This window comes from Anthonomus grandis, chromosome 11 (genome assembly GCF_022605725.1).
Source record: "Anthonomus grandis grandis chromosome 11, icAntGran1.3, whole genome shotgun sequence".
In the NCBI taxonomy this organism is placed as follows: domain Eukaryota; kingdom Metazoa; phylum Arthropoda; class Insecta; order Coleoptera; family Curculionidae; genus Anthonomus; species Anthonomus grandis.
In genome coordinates, this window is record NC_065556.1 from 23,111,750 (window position 1) to 23,130,673 (window position 18,924).

Consider the following 18,924-nt stretch of genomic DNA (forward strand, 5'->3'; position numbering starts at 1 on the left):
ATTCTTGGCAAAACCAAAACATTTTACTTTTTTTTTCATAATAAATACATGTATCTTTTTTACATATATTTTTATAGTATTAGATAGAGTAATATGTCGTTTAATAATTTTGATATGTTTACCAGCTTCCAAATAACAATTTCATACAAAAACAGAAAATTTTAACTTTTGGACTTAACGGAGTGGAGGTTCGATGTAACGGAGTAAAGAATTAAGGTAACGGAGGTGAGAAGGATGGTAATGGAGGAAACTGTGAAAGAAAATACACAATTTTTTATGTATGTTATAAATGTATTAAAACAAAACAAACTTTCTTTTCATGAACAGATTTCAAGATTCAGTTCCTAAAGAAAATGTTAAGAACAAAAATTTTAAAAAATTATTGGAAATTAAGCCCTCTATAACTTAACATAAATTATCAAAACCTTTTATAATATCATTTTCGAAAGAGTAAGTATCTTTAAATTCATTAATATTCCACTTAGTTAAAATTTTCATAATGTCATTTTTATCGATTGTAGAAATGTCAGGTTTATCAGGAAATTCAAAAAGATTATTACCGACTTTTTTCATAAATGAGACTGTGTATTCGATATCTTGATCCACTGAAATTATTTTTTTTTCACCACAACAAAAGAGTCTTGCCTAATGAGTTCTACAAGCATTTTACTTTTGTAATACTGTTGCAGAGGAATATCTTCATCGCTTGAACCATCGTAGTTTTTTTTTTTGCTGCAGGAACTTCCTCAACAGAAGATGAGTAGATGTCTTCATATCTTAGCCGATCGCTGCCTGTTGCAGTAGTATGTAATTACCATGTCCTTACCATCGCTAGATGAAAGCAGAATTTGACCAAGATTGTAGTGTGAGCAGGTTTCGTCTGGGCTACATATCAAACAGGACAGGAATCTCACAGAGATGACGTTTGGAGATGATTGACACCAACATATTTCGTGACATTTCATTGTTCCTTTAAATGTAGGAAGAGTTATAGGCAGAAGAGTTTCGATTTTCAATATAGCATTCTCGTCCAGTCCCAACACTTTTACTTTTGAAGATCTATTAAAAACCTCTACCATTGCCGCGAAATTTGAAATATCTTGCCCTTGGGTAACTAGTCGATCAGCGTGTCTTTTTATATAACCCCGAAATCCATCGGGCGCCCCTTTTCCCTGTCCACTTTCGCTGTAATGCCATCTCAAGATATCTACGTTCATTTGTTTTGTAAGATAACGAGCCATTAAGTAAAACATTTTTTTGTTCCGATATTGCGTTGTAGGACCGTTGCTTAAAAAACGCAATATTGTTATTTGCGATACTATTTTCTTCATTTCTGTTATGATTAGATCTAAATGAGCAACTGGATCATGTCGTAGATCATCCGACATGGTACAGAATGATAAGGGAATAATAGCTTCATTAAAAAGAGGTCGGTAATATACGATTACAGTATGTAATGATATTTGAGGTTTCGAAGCCCCGAAGTGCGCAGACTGAACTTCTTCGCCATACTTACACACGTAATTTTCAGAAAAATTAACGTGTATTAGTATCTCATCTGTGGATAGATTTTTTTTAATGGTATCATTTGTTTGATACTGATGCTTTATGTTTCTGACATGTAGCAAAAATTTTGGTATAATGTCCTGAAGAATAGAGCATAGTTTTTTTTTGGTGCATTATACTCTCTCTTTGACAGTCTTGGTACAGATTTTTTCTTGTCCCTTTATTATTAAGGTTTCTCTTTTCATTAGCCATTTTAACTCCCAAGCATAACTCCCTTTTTTCACTTGTGCAACATAAATTATTTACAAGGTTTTTTGGAGTGCCCTCATTAATTATTTTCAAATGCTTTAATTTTGAAATAATTAAACTTGTATTAACATGAACCACACATGTGCAAGTGTTACGATCTTTAACGTTGGGTTGCAGTACCCAAAAGGGTCGACATTTTCAAAACGTTGCATATGAAATTTTATTTGCAGGATAATTTCGCTTGAACAAAAAAACGCTTTCTATATTTCCTAGCACGCTTTTCAGACTCTTCTAGTTTTTTAGTTAGTAGTTCAATTTTCATATTTAGTCCTTGTCTATTCTTGCGTCTTATTATTTGTCCAGTCAAACTTTGTCAGCTGCCTGATCGAGAAGGACCTGCATCTACATCTTCTAAATTATTGTCCCTCGGAGTAATATTTTCATCTAATAATGGGCTACGTCCTGGAGTATTATATTATCTATTCGCGAAGTCGACGCATTAATTCTTTGCTCTTCTCTCTCTTTTTTTTTAATGTCCGAATCGCTTTTATTTTTTGTTTTTACCATTCTGCAACAGCAAAGGTATAAGAAATGTTAAAATAGTAAAATGACAACATAATAATCAATTTCTCTCTCCGTTACAGTTATTCCCCTCCAATACTAATAAAAGTAACGGAGGAGACAAATTTTAAATGTCCCGGCATTTCTACAAAAATGGATGAGGTTATGTATATTCTAGAATAACATTACAACGGTTGTTTATGATTGGAATTCTCACTAATTATTACAAAATTATATCTAATGATTGACTACATAGGGTAACGGAGGGGCGTTCCATGCATGACAAAAACACTTTTACTTACTTTTTTGCGATAAAAATCCTCAACTGAACGACTTTGTTTACTTACAAACACACAATGGCGTTATACTAAAGCAGATTGACAATTTGCAGCATACTCCATCTACCGGTTAACAGATTTTTAAAATGTTCTAACCGAGGAGAGGATATAAAAAAGAGACCAAATACGTTGTTATCTAAACGACTTAATTTTTTAGTGATGTTTGAAACTTAAAGTGTAAATTAAATCTTAGTGTTTTATGATATGTTTCACAAATTGGGTAAAGAATACTAAAATATTTAGGACATGGATAAATGACAAGTTTATTATAAAGCATATAGTAAGACAATCAACGGAGGAGGGTTTTTGGATGCTTTTAAAAGATTTTTAGTGTATAATCTTTTTTTATGTGGATTTTATTATGTGATGAAAAGAAGTCTAAATATAAGAGTTTTAAATTACTTTTAATAAATGTGATTAATAGAAATATTATCATAAGAATCTTGAAGAGACCTAAATGTTTTGAATTTTTTGAGAATGACCCATTTAACCTTGTTCATTTGAAAAAATATAAAATGATTGATTTTCTACAAAATGATAAAATATTTATCGCAACATTGATTTCCTAGATCCGTCGACAAAAAATCGCTTTTTATAAAATGATTTTAGGTGTTTGTTGACGATTATGTCACAAAAAATAAGAAAATATTTATTGCAGCAGTGATTTTACAAATGCATAAATTATATTTTTTGTTTTGCCCAGCCTAAGTGAGATAATTTACTTATTTCTGCAATGATTATAAAGGTTTAATAATTATATATTTTTAGCATCTCTTTTTCCATGTCTTTTTGATAAAACTGAAAAAATATTTCTATCGTAAAAATATCTATAAAAATATTATAACATATATTTTTTTGCTAAGTTCCTTGGGAGCCATAAAATATTTTTCTCTTCAGTGATTTTGAAGGTGTATTCGCTATATTTTTTTTAAATTCGTATTGTCGATATTTTAACTTCTTCTATATCTTATCTAGCTCTTGTGATAAAAAGAGATTTTTTAATTTTTTTTTACTCTGATATTTTCTCTAACGATTTTCAACCTTTTTTTCAGCTCAAAGAAATCATTAATTTTCTACGTTCCAAAAATGATAAGATATTAATCGCAACAGTGATTTTAGAGATTCGTCGACAAAAAGGTAAGGAATTATTTGTTAATACAGAACACATAAAAATTCTCGTATTATTAACTTAATTGTGACAATTGATTTATCTGTGCAATGATTATCAACAGCGATTTTGATTAAAATATTACAGCGATGAATTGCAGGAAAAAATCTTTAAAATCACTGCCAAAATAAACATGTTATCGCTTTCAAGCCTGAATTAACCTTGGATGCAATAATATTTGATACTTTACAGTGATTTGATGAGTTCTACAATCAGTGGAAAAATTATTTTGATTAGCAGATTTTGTAAGCAAGGGGCTATAATTATTGGACATTATATTATTTATGCAGTCCGACGAGCATAATCTATATTTTTATAAATAATAACTAAGATTAACTATTAAGATTTCGAAAAAGAATAAAAAATAAAAAATTGTTTATTCGCTTTACTAGTAATTCTGATAAGTCATAAGCATTTTGGATAAAAGTTTCTACATTCGAAAACACAAACTAAAAATATGTTTTAAGCATGTTAATAAAGAAAAAAAAAGCCCGAACCGCAATAAAATTTTAACTCGTTTCTCGAGTGAAAAAGCTGCATAAGAGGGCAAAATGAAATCTGTCTACATTTTTATGCCGTTAGCAATTTAACGTCGGGGCTCAAATCTCGGACGGAAAAGTCATAAATAACGTAATTTATAAAGCATTTAGAAGATTCTAAACGTTTCTGGGCGAAATATAACAGTAATCAAAAATTAACGGCTTGTTTATCTGGCCTCGAATGATTTATTATTTAGGGCTCTTTATTTTTCGTTTTTCGTAATTAATTTTATATGAACTTCATGTCTGCGGTCACAATTTGTTAATTAATATGAGAGTTTTTTTTAATAAGGTTTAAAAACTGTAGTTAAAATATCCTTGACAAGATTTTCCCTGATCTTTTTAAGGCCTTTGTATTATATTTATATGTAATTATATTTATACCATCTACTTCAGCGGCTATAGTTTTAATCTGTGATATAATCTTAAGAACTTAGTATTATTACTGGACATAAAACTTGGTAGATAATTATTTTGGTCATAAAATTGTAATTGTTCAACGTTTTCCGCAACAGTGGGTACTGAATTTAAAAAATGCGTATTAATAGTTTCCACGATTGCTCAGTTTTTTGGAATACTCTAAGAATATCGGTAAACGATGAAGTATATCTTTTAGTAATGCGACTATCAATACCGTTTATGTTATATAAATTATTTTAAGGTATCGATCTTAAATCTGCATAAAATTGATCATGATCCAAAGATTTAGAATTTCTATATAGGCTTATTTTTTTTACCATAACATCCTAATTACAAAAAATTAAGTCATGATCACGAAAATCTACAATAAAAGTAACTTTTTCATTAACATCAAATGCGTACTACTTATCTGTATTAGTAATAATAATTTTATACTTATTACATAGTATTAAGTATATCTGCATAGACAACAAACTTATATTTCGAGAAACAAACTTTGACGAAGTAAGTATATATTCTTAATATAGTTGAGTAGATTGGTGTAATCGAAAAATTTAATTGTCATAACAGAAAACTTCGATTGGACTATTTTTCTGCGTGCATATAGACAGTTATTTAAAAAGCTTCGATTTAAAAGCTCCTTATTATTATACGAGTATTTAATTAAATTCGCTATTAACTCAACAAATCAAAAAAGTTTTTTTTTTTTTTGGGAATCTTTTGTTTTTAGTATACGCGGCGTGGCATGAACAAGAGAGACGCAAACATTAGAGAGAACGCAAAAGCAAACTTTTCTTCAATTTAGCCATTTCGACGTGCTGTCGAACGTGCATTTAAAAACCGCCCAACTTCGGAATCGTATAATGAAAAAAGTTTTAATGGCAAAAAAACCGGTTCTCGTTTAAAAACCGGGAGCGTTTGTTTTAAGGCCTTCTATAGGCTGCCTCCCGCAGGATTCCCAATATTCGCACCCTTTACGCGTTTCGTATGATTTATTAAGTAAGAATGTTTCCTTGGGGAGCATCAACAAAACAAAATTTAAGTGATTTGATAAGAATAATACACTTTTAAAATCACCATTGTGATAAAAATCCAAAGTTTTTAATTAAGGAAACTTTTTAGGATCTTCTAAAATCACCATTGACAAATAAGTCTTTTATTAAAACTATTTAAAATTACTGCCACGATAAATATTTAATGAACAATTCAAAAATCTTATCTCTAATCTCTCTTAATAATAAAAATTCAGGGATTAGAGGGACACAAAGTCAATGGTCAAAAAAAAAATTAAAAAAAAAATAATCTGAGACCTTTGACTTTGTGTCCCACCAATCTCTGTTTGTTTTTTTTATTAATCAATATAAATAAAGCACTTCTTAAAAAGAGCCATATGTGACAAAAGACGGACATTTTGGAAGGTATTAATAAGTGAAACAATAAACTATTGTAATAAGAAACCCCTTAAACTCTACGGTTGAGATGAATATCTCATTCGTTTCGTAAGATATCCATGATTGATATTTTTGATAGTATAGGCGAATTGTCCAAGACTTTTATCTCAGATGGTATTGCTAATTTTCTATTAAGAAAGTATATTTCTCCATTATAATATCTTTATTTATGTTGTTTAATAGAGATTTCTATATCTCCATCTGCACGTTTCTCATTTTTAAAAGTGGTCAAAAAAAAAAACAACATCAACAATCATCATCATAGTATTTATATACAATCTGCAAAACCTTAAAAGCTCTTAAAATGTCTCAAAGCAAAGCAACTTTCTTGGCTTAATATCAGAACTACAATATGTTTTTTATAGCAAAAGATCCATTCATCTATATTCGCCACCTTTTAAATTGGTATTAAACCTAATAATATTGAAAAATATCAGCAACCTAGATTCATCAATTTTAGGACAAATTGTCCTTTTTAAGAGAGCTGATCTGTAGTCATCATAAATAAAATTAAATATTATTTTCCCTAAGTTTCCTTTATAATTATTTTTATTGAATTTAGTATCGACAGATCTTTGCTAACATAAACATAGTTTACTATATAGCATAGTAAAGGCATGTAGTATTTTATTTATTTCTTGATTTTATTATATGTTCCCAAATATTATTAGTTTTAGTTGTGCTTCTTAGACCTATTGTAACTAATTGGTATTAACAAATAAAGTTGTCGGAGTATTAGAAAAGGGAAGGCGTATGAGAGAAATATATTGATAAGAGACAATGAGGAAGAAAAACTTATTTTGAAGTTATATAGATATAAAAAAGCGTTAATATGAACGAAGTCATTAATAAAAGAAAAATAACAATTCAATCAAATATTTAGCTTTACTTTTCTTCTTATCTAAAAGCATAATTTAAATGGCTATGGTGCTCGATTTCATATATCGGGTAAATATGCAGGGAAAAGTGGCAAAATGCATATGATTTGAAAATGATCAATGATAGCAAGATAGTTTCTTTACTTTTTTTCTTATGTACAACATAAACTACTTGCTTATTTGAAATTTGTTAGATATCGAAATTATTTATACGCACGTTTCATACAAAAAATGAATAGTAAAGTAGAGGCTTGATTTTTGAATCAATATTAATTTTTTTTATGAAATATCTTTCGAGTAACTGAACCCTTATTTTAAAAATCAAAATTTTATCTAATTTAGCAGGTTAAACCCAAATTCCGACGCCAATATAGAATAGAAGCGAAATTAAAATATTAAAACCTAATTTAAATATGACTTTTCAAAATTGCTATAGAAAATGAGGTATGTACTCGAAAAAAACGCAATGATGCTTTAAAAAAACAAAACGCTTTTTTCTATAAAACGTTGATAAAAATATTTAAGTCGTAATCATTTTAAAGGACCTTTGCTAGATTAAACAGAGATTTTTCATCAACAATCATATGCTTTAAGGTACTAATACAAGTATTATTCTTTTGCTTTTATTACTATGGTGTTTTAGATATAACAATCTAAATTTAAAGCAGTAAAAACTCCAAAAATAACAAACGGAAATTAAAATACTCGTATTTTTACTTCGTCTTCTCTAAACCGGCAATATTTGAAACATTCACAAATTGATTTAAAATATGTATACCATTTCCAATTCGGTCTGGCTAAGAGCAGCTGATCGCCGATAAAATTTAATTAAATTTGCCAAAGTTGTACTGACGTTTCATCTCGTTGTGGCACAAATCGAAATTGGTATTTTAGTTGGTTTAGCTTATATAATGTCTCGGAGTAAATTGAATTATTTAGAGGTATTATAGTAAAAAACTCATCGGTACAACTTGATCCACATGGAATATTAAAAGGCACTACCCACGATAGGGATAAGAAAAGGGCTTATTTTTTGATGGAAAAATATTTTTTTTTAGTAATAAACCGACCGGAAAACGCTCCAAAGGAATATAAATTTGTTTAAAAAGGGGACTTACCTTTTTTCCATCCAGCTCGTGTGTTCCTTGGGCTAAGACTTTATCTACACTGGAAGGGTCCGTGAACGTGATAAATCCGAATCCCCTAAAATCAGACAGAAGAACCTAAGACTTTAGAATGGCGTTTTTTTTTCAAATTGATATGTGTAATTTGGATGGCTTTTTTTGGGAAAGGAGGGTTTTTTATGCTACTGTTGGGTTAAGTTTGGTATATGTATAGTACAGAAAATGCAAGTAATATCTAATTTATTGTTTAAAATATTTTTAGTTTTAGTACTGTTTAAGTCTATCATAACTCATTGGTATAGGACAAAGTATTAGTAAGAGAAAGTAAGGGAAAAAAGCTTATTTTTTAAATATATTTTATTTTTAAATCCTAATCAATTCTCTTTGAAATTTTTTTTCGGTCATTTCAAAAAATTAAAAGGAATCTTTAAGTTTTGGTATGGATTTTTTTGTTTAATATAAATTTTTTCCTATTGAAATATAATAAATAATAGTAAATAAAATTATCGTTTTACTAATCTTGTGTAACTTTATTGTTATTTTCTTTAAATGAATTAAATTTAAAAATTTTTAATGTTATACCTTTTTATTTTTTAATTACATTTTTTGCAATTAAAATATTTTGTTTTCTGTTTCCAATAATTGTTTACTTTTTTTTATTTAAAAATGTTTCGGTTTCTAAAAATAACTTTCTGTTTAATCAAATATATTTAAAAAAATATATTTTCTCTCTATAAAAGAATTTTTTAATATTAATTAACATGATTAATTTTACTTCTAAAATCTGTCTTCTTTTAAATAAGATTTATAAATAAAAAGACAATTCAAGAAATTTAAATTAAATAAAGTTCAAAAAGCGCAAATATTACATTTTTTTTAAAGGAGAATTATAATACCTTTACAAAAATATTTGAAGAAAATTTTATTTTCTTTAATTTGTGCTCCTTAATTATTTAAAAAAAAACTTTGAAAATGCTGGTATAGTAATATAAATAAAAATAAATTTTTAAAGGTGTTTTGTATAAAACAAGTCGGATATAAAATAAAGAAAAATAGATTTTGCTTAAAAATAAGTTTATTTATATAAATGATTTATATAAACTTTCATTAAACATTTTTATCAAAAAAAATTAAAATTTCCGTTTTAATCAAAAATAAATTATTTACTTACTTTACTTTACATTAATAAGAATCTCATTAAATTCTATATTTGTATTATTAAATACTAAAAAACAAGTGTGAAAATTTATATAGTGTAATATTTTTTTTATTTTAATTTTTATAATCTTTCCTGTTTTAAATATAATTTATAAACGCACAGATTTTTTAAACTCGATAAATTTTAATTAAGTAAAGTTTAAATTTTTAAATATGCCGAAATATTTAAAGAAAATTTTATTTTATGTTTTTTCCTTGATTAAAAGAAACGAAAATATATACATTTATTTATAAATGTTAATGCAATAATATAAATAAAAATAAATTTTTAAAGGTCCTTAAATAAAAAATTAATAATTTTCCTTATTTACTTAACATTTTATGATAAATCAATGATGTTTTTTAAATAATAATAATAAATTTTTTAATAATTAACCCAACAGTTGTAGCACCTAAAATAAAAAAAATCCTAATCAATCTAAATCTAAGGGTGAAACTAAAACTATACAATTATTCAAGGAAAGGTGGGACATCTAAAACGGCATTGCTACTATGGAATAAGGGGGTTGTATAACATCTTAAAATTTAAATAAATAAACACATTTTATCGATATGTAACAGGAATTTATGTTTATAAAATTAAAAACCATACAAATAAATATATTTTCCTGGATATATTATACATTGGCAAATCTGTGTAAATCAACATAATAATTAACATTTTATTGGAATAATTACCCAAATATTATTTATTTTTCGAATTAATGAATTTTATGACCCAGAGAGAAAACTTTGATAATTTTGTTTACATAAAATAAACGTGCATAACAGTTTACTTAGCTCCACAATATGTTCTTATAGTATATAAGTCTTATTTAATTTTAATGTTTTCTTCTAGAAATGTACACCCATAAATATATTTGCAAGGGAAAATAGTAATGTATTATTAAGAAAATGTTTTTTTACTTAAAGGTTTATCCTATTTTTCAATTATTTAAAAATTACTTCGTAAAGAATTATTTATATAGGAAACTATAACACATTCGTTATACTAAAACTTTAAATGTATCATTTCCTTTTTTATGTTATTTTCTTTAGTAGTAAATAATTTTAATTACTTGATATTTTACTGTTCTATATTAACCAGATTTTTTTTTTACAAAAACAAAAAAGTGGTTTTTTGATAATGTTTGATTGACAACCACTTTTCAGCTTATAAATTTCTACTCTGTAATTAAACTTCAATGCACACATGTAAAAAAATTGTTATAGGTACCACTTAAAATAGACCCACTTTAGGATTATATTGTGATCTAATGTATATTAAGCATTGATGTGTTTTTCACTGTTACTAATCTTTTTTGATATATTGAGTATCAAAATTAACACGTTTTGCTCTAATTTCTTATAAGTTCGACATTCCTTGCATAACACTACTATATAATAAAAAAATATTTACTTTGTCGTGAACATTGAAAGATAAGTCACTTTACTGAAAACTCAATCATGAATAATCAAGTTTTAGGTAAATTTATAATTTTATGCAAAATTAGATACTAAAAAGCTAGGTATCACTTTATAAAACTCTAGCATTGAGTATTATAATACCAGATGACTATTTTAACTCACTCATTTTGATCACCTCCCTTGGACATATCGTAAAATAGTCCATCGGTAATAATTTCAAAAGCAATCGCCCTATAATATTTATTCTCAAAAAAACTAAACAAAAAAAAAAAGAAAATCAGGTATTTTCTATTAAATATCGATATAGAGACCGATAGTTTTGAAAACGTACCTGGGGGTGTACACGATGGGCCCGTTGTCCTGCACTCCCGCAGCGAGACAGACACCACCGCTGAAAGAAATTCATCTGACTTCACAACCCCCTCTTGACATTAATATATGGATCACATGTGCGGAACTACTATGGGATATACTAAACGGTTCTAAACTAGTTTTAGTACATATTGCAAAACGTCTATTAAAATATTAAACATTTTTATTTTGAAGTTTGTTTGCCATATATACCCTTAGGAAACTAAGAAGCATTTTATCTATCTAATCTGTACAGCAATATCAGGATGGTATAAGGGGTTTAGATTGGGAAGGGATGTGTAAGTTGAGCATTCAGATGGTTTTTGTATTATAAAATTATTTTTATAAGAAAAATAATAATTTAATTAAACATTTATTCTTATTTAGTGGCATAATTTAAATGGCTATGGTGCTCGCTTTGATATAAAGCACGCATTGTTTACATGGCTGACTGATTAAGTTAATATACTTACGAAAATTACTTTTTGCACAAAACATTAATTATAATAATTGAGTCGTACGTAATGTAAAGGTAATAAAAGCTTCTTTATAAATATGATACATAAAAGGTAGGTCAGTATTTTAAAAAATTAAAAAAGGCGCTTATTAGGCATTTTTTACTCTCTCTTCTACATTGGAAACTCTTGCAGTGTGAAAACATGAGCATACAAGAGAGTGAGATCAAAAATAGTTTTCAATCAATTTGGTCAATGATACATTGCAATGAGGTAATCGTCTAGAGATAGATAGTCATAAGAGCAATATAACATAGAACAAAGATAACTTCCAGATAAATTGGACTTCATTGAAAAAAATGATCTAACTATAAACTGGATAGTTTCTTTTCGGTTGAAGGTCTTTTTGCTAGAACCTGGCTTGTGAACTTTTACTTTTAATTCTGGATTATCTCTCTTTCTATGTAAATTAAAGTTGACAACGTTAAATAAATAATATACCGTTCATAAAGTTAATATAATATTATTCTTAAAACAGATAACGTTAAATAATAAATCTCTACTCAAATGAAGAAGGCGAAATCCCTTGTTCTCGATTTGACAATCGCGGTAGCGGAACATAAATCCGGATTAGGAGATTTTCGAGAAACTTGAATCGACCATAATAGCCGAAACTAGAGAAGAGAAACATTGCTGACTCAGCGCCGAACTATACTGGAGAGACCAAAGTTTTAACCATTTATGTCATCCATTCGAAAATGTGGAGATGAGGGATTTTGGCAAATTATATGCTTCGTAGGCACGTTAGTAATAATAGGCTAAAAATGTTAAGTTACATCGTGGTTTTATTTAAAAAAAAAAAAGTTAAAAAGCATCCTCGAGATAAAGTTTGCAAGCGTAAATTGATAAATTGCTATAAGCTCTTCAAACGGTGTAATATTTTCCTTTTTACCTACTTAATTCTGTCAAGTTGCAAGAAAGTTATGGCTGCTATTTACCGAGAAACTCATGATAGAGTTTATAAGAAGGCTGTCAACGGCTATAAATTTTAAAAGAGCCTATTTTATGCATGGAAAGTAGGTGGTTAGAGTTGTCGCATTTTATTAGCGATGATGTGATAAAATAATTTTAAATCTAATGGGACAGTATGAAACTCTGATCACCAATTTATGAGAAATCATGTTTTTTAATAAAGATATTGCATCTGGTAACAATAGTTCTGATAATGTAAATGGTTGAACTATATTGCTTGTTCTCCAGATTTGTCTTTGTTTGTCTAACATCTATTTCCAAGTCTGCTAAATTTAGGTAATGAGTATCCGCATTAGCTGTGAAGAGCGTAATTTGCATTCAAATAAGATCCAAGGTATTAAAGATTTTTGACCAAAGGCAAATTTGACTAGTAAGTTTAAAGGTAGCAGAATATATCTTAAGAGTAAAGAAGTAGACGTCCACCATTGTTGAAGAAAAATTGAGTTAAAAACTGAACTCATATTGAAAGAATTCAAGGTTTTCAGTAATCTTCAAATAGTTTAACACTTTTTCTTCACACCTAAGCACATTGGAAGTAAGCAACTGCTTGACTCTATTATGATAAGTGATAAACATCCCAATCACCAAGACCAGTAGAAGCTGTTTTTGAAGGTGGTAGACAATGGTACAGTGAAAACATCTTGTCGAACTTGCATTGTCTTATTTATTTAATGTAACACGACGTTTCGGTTGGTAAGTATCTCCAACCGTTATCAAGTGTAAACTGTTGTCAGTCAGTTTACACTTGATAACGGTTGGAGATACTTACCAACCGAAACGTCGTGTTACATTAAATAAATAAGACAATGCAAGTTCGACAAGATGTTTTCACCAGTAGAAGCAATATAGAACAGAAGGAGTGATGCTGACTATCTTTCTTGTTTGTCAGATTTGACTCCCTTTGACCAATATCTAATTTTAAACCTACTGAGCCTAAGGACATAGAACTGAAATATTGCAAGAGCCGAAATTATTTCTCAAGAAAATCTTAGTTTTTTCTAGATTTTTAAAACAAAATTTCTTGATAAAGGATAGATGTACCAGCATTTCCAAGTAATGCCATGAATTTAGTTTTTTTTTCAATTAATTGAAAGATAGTAGAATATCCCTGAAGAGTAAAGAAATAAATCTTTGTTGAAGAGAAATTGACCAACATTGAATACAGGACTCTGTGATGGACGAACTAAAGGTTTTAAATAAGTTTCAAATAATTATTTAATGAAACACCTTTTTTTACATATGAGCTTTACATTGACAGTAAATAACTGTTAGAAAAAATAGTTCAGAACCGAAGAGGAGTGATGCTAGAGAAAACATTTGAAGCATTAGTCATTGATCTATCCTGCTTGTTTGCCAGACTTGGCTCCCTCTTACTGACATATATTTCCAAGTCTATTGGATTTTAAGATGGAGTAATGAGTATCCTCATTAGATGTGAGAAGCGTAATTTGTCTGCAATAAAGATCCATGTCTTTCCAGATTTTTAACCAAGCGACAAAGGATTGATGTGCCAGCATTTAAGTTTTTAGCACTTTACATTCGAAGTAAACAACTCCATTAAGAGTAGTAATAAATGCCCCAATTACCAAAACTAGTAAATTCAATTCGGAACAGATGAAGAGTAATGACACTGAAGAACAGATGGTGGTAAAGTCCAGTGCAACGTTATATTAGAATGGTCACCCGTCAAAACACCAGTATTCCACCTGCCAAACAATGTCATCCACCTTCTATTTACATTGTTTGAGAAGTAAAATGCTGGTGTTTTGACATGTGACCATTCTAGTATATCGTTGCACTGGACTTTATCAAAGTGATATTGACCACCTAAAATTCATCCCTTATTTTCTACAGAACTTTAAGCAGTATAGTCCTGCTGTCATAGCTGTAAGTAACAGCAGTATAGTCAGATATTTTGATAATGACATCTAGGTATTCTTGTTATGAAAGATAATGAAGTTCATGGGATTATAGACAATTAGTTTAGTCCTTGTTCAAAGAATATGTGATCTTATAAATCTGTAGGTATAATTTTTTTGAAACTAACTCAAGGGTAAAAATCTTGTCATTTTATTATTACTATAATGCTGCAATAGGATTTTAGATTTTTTTCTTTTTCCTCTTTTATTTTATGTTTTAAATCGGTTCCTTTAACTTTATTTGCTTTAATCTTTTTCCTTTTTCTGTAATTTATTTAAACTTTTATAATAAATGATCATCTCTATAATTGGGTTTTGTTTTATTTACTGAGCCATTAGCATCATACTGAAAAATTATACGTTTCATGTTTTTAAAAAATTGGGATTCTAAGGACAAAATGCCTAAATCTTTGAAACTAAGAAAGCTAAAGATGTAAAAATTGGAGCACAGGTTCTTCTAATAAATTCATTAGTTACTTATTTCAGGATTTTGCTCAAAAACATTGAAAAGTAGAGATTATAGTCTTGAAATTAAAAAAAAAAATTCGAAAAAGGATTCTAAGGGACGAATACTCATTTCCTTGAAACTATAAGTATTAGAATTGTAAAAATTAAAACACAGCTTCTTCTACTAAATTCATTGGATACCTATTTCAGAGTTTTTCTCAAAAATTTTGAAAAGTGGAATTTTTGCCTGGAAGTAAAAAAATCTTTACAAAAATTTGGATTCCAAGGGACGAAGTGCTTTTATCTTTAAAACTAAGAGTGTTAAAGATGTGAAAATTAAAACACAGCTTCTCTTAATAAATTCATTAAACACCTGTTTCAGGGTTTTCCTCAAAAACATTGAAAGGTAGAGATTTTAGTCTTGGAAGTAGAAAATAAAACTTTAATGAAATTTGGATTCCAAGGGACGAAGTGCTTATATCTTTCAAACCAAGAGTGTTAGAGATGTGAAAATTAGAGCATAGCTTCTTTTAATAAATTCGTTAGATATCTATTTCCGGGTTTTTCTCAAAAACTTTGAAAAGTGGAGATTTTAGTCTTGTAAGTAGAAAAAAATATATTTTAAATTAATTGGATTCTAAGGGACTCATATATGTGAAAATTGGAGCATAGCTTCTTTTAATAAATTTATTGGACACCTATCCCAGGGTTTTCCCCAAAAACTTTTACAAGCAGAGTTAGTAGTCTTTGAATTTGAAAAAATAAAAAAAGGATTCTAGGAACGATGTGCTCATATCACATCAAGCAGAAATTGAAAGAGGACAAAAATCTCTTAGAACCAAACGTAAATAAAATTTTATTTAATTTTTTTTTTTTTTTAATTTAACCCGTAGTTACTACTGATGGGTCCTGAGGACCCATCCTATTTTTAAATAGGGTATATTTTTTTAGTTTGGCAACATTGGATACTCGCTGTCTCGGTACTCCTCCGCAATACCATATGCGTGATTTCGCCGGCATAGATTCATAGTTCAGTCACAGATTTACAGAATACTGTATAATATTCTGTAAATCTGGACCCATCAGTAGTAAATACGCGACAAGTTAATAACTGCTTATTGGTTTCAAAGTATCTATTACGTTGTTATTTTTTGCAAGGTATTTATCTATTTCACAAGAATAGGTACTAGTGGCCATAAGGTATAAGTTAATAGATATAAAATGTGTTTTTTTACTTTCTTTCAGTAAAAGCAACGCAATAACGTCCAGTTCTAGGGCATTGTCAGAAGATGCGTTAAGAAATATTTTAGAGTCTGAAGACTTTTGGGAAAGTATGGAAGACTCAAACCAAATGGGCTCGAGCAAGAAAAGTATATCCGTTGGTGTTCCAAACAGAGCCTGTTAGAGGTCAAGAAGTCCTTCCAAGCTGTGTTAGAGGAACTAGAAAGATTGGCAAAAGAGAGTGACGAGAATGAAGAGGACAATGAAATACTGAGCGACCACAATTCCGAAACAGAGCAAGAAAACTCCGATTCGGAAGAAGAAGAGTCGCCCATCAGGAGCAGTTGGTATGGGAAAGACAATACCAAATGGTCAAAAACAGCAGATATTAGAGGTAGGTCCCCTGCTCATAATTTGGTTACTATCTTGCCTGGCCTTATTGGCCCTGCTCGTAATAATCCTCCACGTGAGCCTGTAGATGCTTGGAGTTAACTAATTTCTAATGAGATGATACAAAAGTTAGCTGATTTTTCCAATTTGAAGATAACCTTCACCAGAGAAAACTATAAAAAGTCTAAAAGGATTGCTCAGTCACAAACTAAATTTTGGCCTTCGTTTACTGAAAATACCAACATATGTGAAATCAAGGCGTTTTTTGGGTTGTTGTATCTTCAGTCCATCTTTAAACCTAATCGTGAAGACGTCCGTTCTATGTGGGCAACAGATTGGACAGGAAGACCTATTTTTCGTGCTACTATGAGTCTGACCAGATTTTCGTATTTATTGAGCTGTCTCAGATTTGACAATGTAGAAACCCGAAAAGAAAGAGTAAAAACGGACAAGTTGGCCGCTGTGTCGGAATTATTTGATGAGTTTGTAGCCAGATCATGTTATTTACCGGGAATTTACATACCTGTAGACAAAATGCTTGTACCGTTTCGAGGAAGGTGTGGATTTCGGATGTATATTCCAAACAAACTGCCAAATATGGAATTAAAGTGCAGGTTTTGGCTGACGCTAAAACGCATTATCTCGTAGATGCAGAGGTTTATGCCGGTTCCGAAATAAAAGTTGATGGTGCAAAAAAGCCTACATTATCAAATCCAACAAGAGTGGTTCTTAGGCTTGTGGAGTGTGTTAAAGGCACCAATAGGAACATCACCGGGGACAACTGGTACAGTTCAGTGAAACTCGTCGACGAACTCAAGAAAAACAACTTGACGTACGTGGAAACTTTACGAAAAAATAAAAAATCTGTTCCACCTGAAGTTTTACCGAACCGAAAACGTGCAATTCATTCATCAACGTTTGGATTTACTTCTTCAACCACTATAGTGAGCTATGTGCCAAAAAAAAGTAAAAGCGTTATATTACTTTCTAGCATGCATCATGACAATTCTGTCAACGAAGCAACCAAAAAGCCGAAGATAATTCATTTTTATAATGAAACAAAATCTGGAGTTGACGCATTAGATGCGAAATGTGCGTTGTATTCAGTATCCAGAAGAACTAACCAACTGGCAATTTTTTGCTATATTTAACATTGCAGGTGTAAATTCTCGAGTATTGTACCAATTTGCATCAAAAGGTAAAGAAATAAAACGATACTCGTTTATCAAAACTCTTGGGAACAATTAATAGATGAACATTTGCGACTCAAAATGGCCAACAAGAAGGTGCACTCAAATGTACGAATCCTCATTTTTGGGGGTAGCGAATCCAGTTTCTGAGCAGCCTCAAGTACCTCCTGAAAAAAGTAAAAGAAAAATGTGTGCCATATGCCCCACCAACAAGGATAGAAAAACTGCTATTCAGTGTGACATATGTAAGTTGCTCATTTGCAATCAATGCTGCAAGAAGTGTTTTGAAAAATAATTTTAGTTTTTTTTTCGGTTTATGTACTGTAATATACCCAAGTAATTTTAAATTTTTGAATAAAAGTTTTTTTTATTGATTTTATGGCAATTTTATTATTATGGGTTCTAAGGACCTATCAGTATCATATATGTAATAAAAATGTGTCGGTAGTAGTTCAGGGTTAATGCCTATTTGTTAATTTTATTTTGACTGCAATTTTACAAGGGATAATATACTTATTGAGATAATTTAAACGTTGCATTTTAAAGAGCCTTCCTTAGAATAAGTAACGCCGTCTATTACTCAAAATTACAATTTTTGGATATTATATTTTTTGAATTTTTTATCCCTATTTATCATAAATCACTGCTAGGATAAAATATTTATTATTGCCTTATATCGCCCAGAAAGAAAAAAACACAGTAAAACGAGGAAAGTTTGGAAAAAAAAATCCCTGATTATGAAACTTTTTGTAACTAATTTATTTAAGCTTAAGATAAACACAAGTATCGCATTGATCAGTATTCTAACCAGAATCACTGCATTTTATTTTATTTGAGTCTAAAAAAGTATTAAGGAAACGTCAGTTTTTTACTTATATTGTGATACTTTTAAATCATCAAAATAAAGACGTTATCATATATACCAGGAATCTATAAGTATTAAAAAATCACTGTTGAGATCGCCGAAAAAGAAAAAAATTCAAAAGTCGAAAAGGGATGTTTAGAAAATTTAGTTTTCTGGTGATGAGACAAAAAACTCACTGCAGAGATTTATATTTTA

The 18,924-nt window shown here is 29.4% G+C and overlaps 1 protein-coding gene across 4 annotated transcripts in view; it reads right to left on the bottom strand.

The window, feature by feature from the left end:
• The window catches only part of LOC126742520 (RNA-binding protein Musashi homolog Rbp6), a 660,776-nt gene that overhangs the window by 384,109 nt on the left and 257,743 nt on the right, over window positions 1-18,924 (bottom strand). For 2 of the 4 annotated variants that reach the window (XM_050449167.1, XM_050449168.1), the window contains exons 4-5: window positions 11,191-11,250; window positions 8,229-8,313 (exon numbers count right to left, since the gene is read on the bottom strand). In XM_050449167.1, coding sequence (XP_050305124.1) covers window positions 8,229-8,313; window positions 11,191-11,250 — 145 coding nt within the window. The remainder of the gene's footprint in view (window positions 1-8,228; window positions 8,314-11,190; window positions 11,251-18,924) is intronic. The other 2 variants (XM_050449169.1, XM_050449170.1) reach the window with 1 other exon arrangement.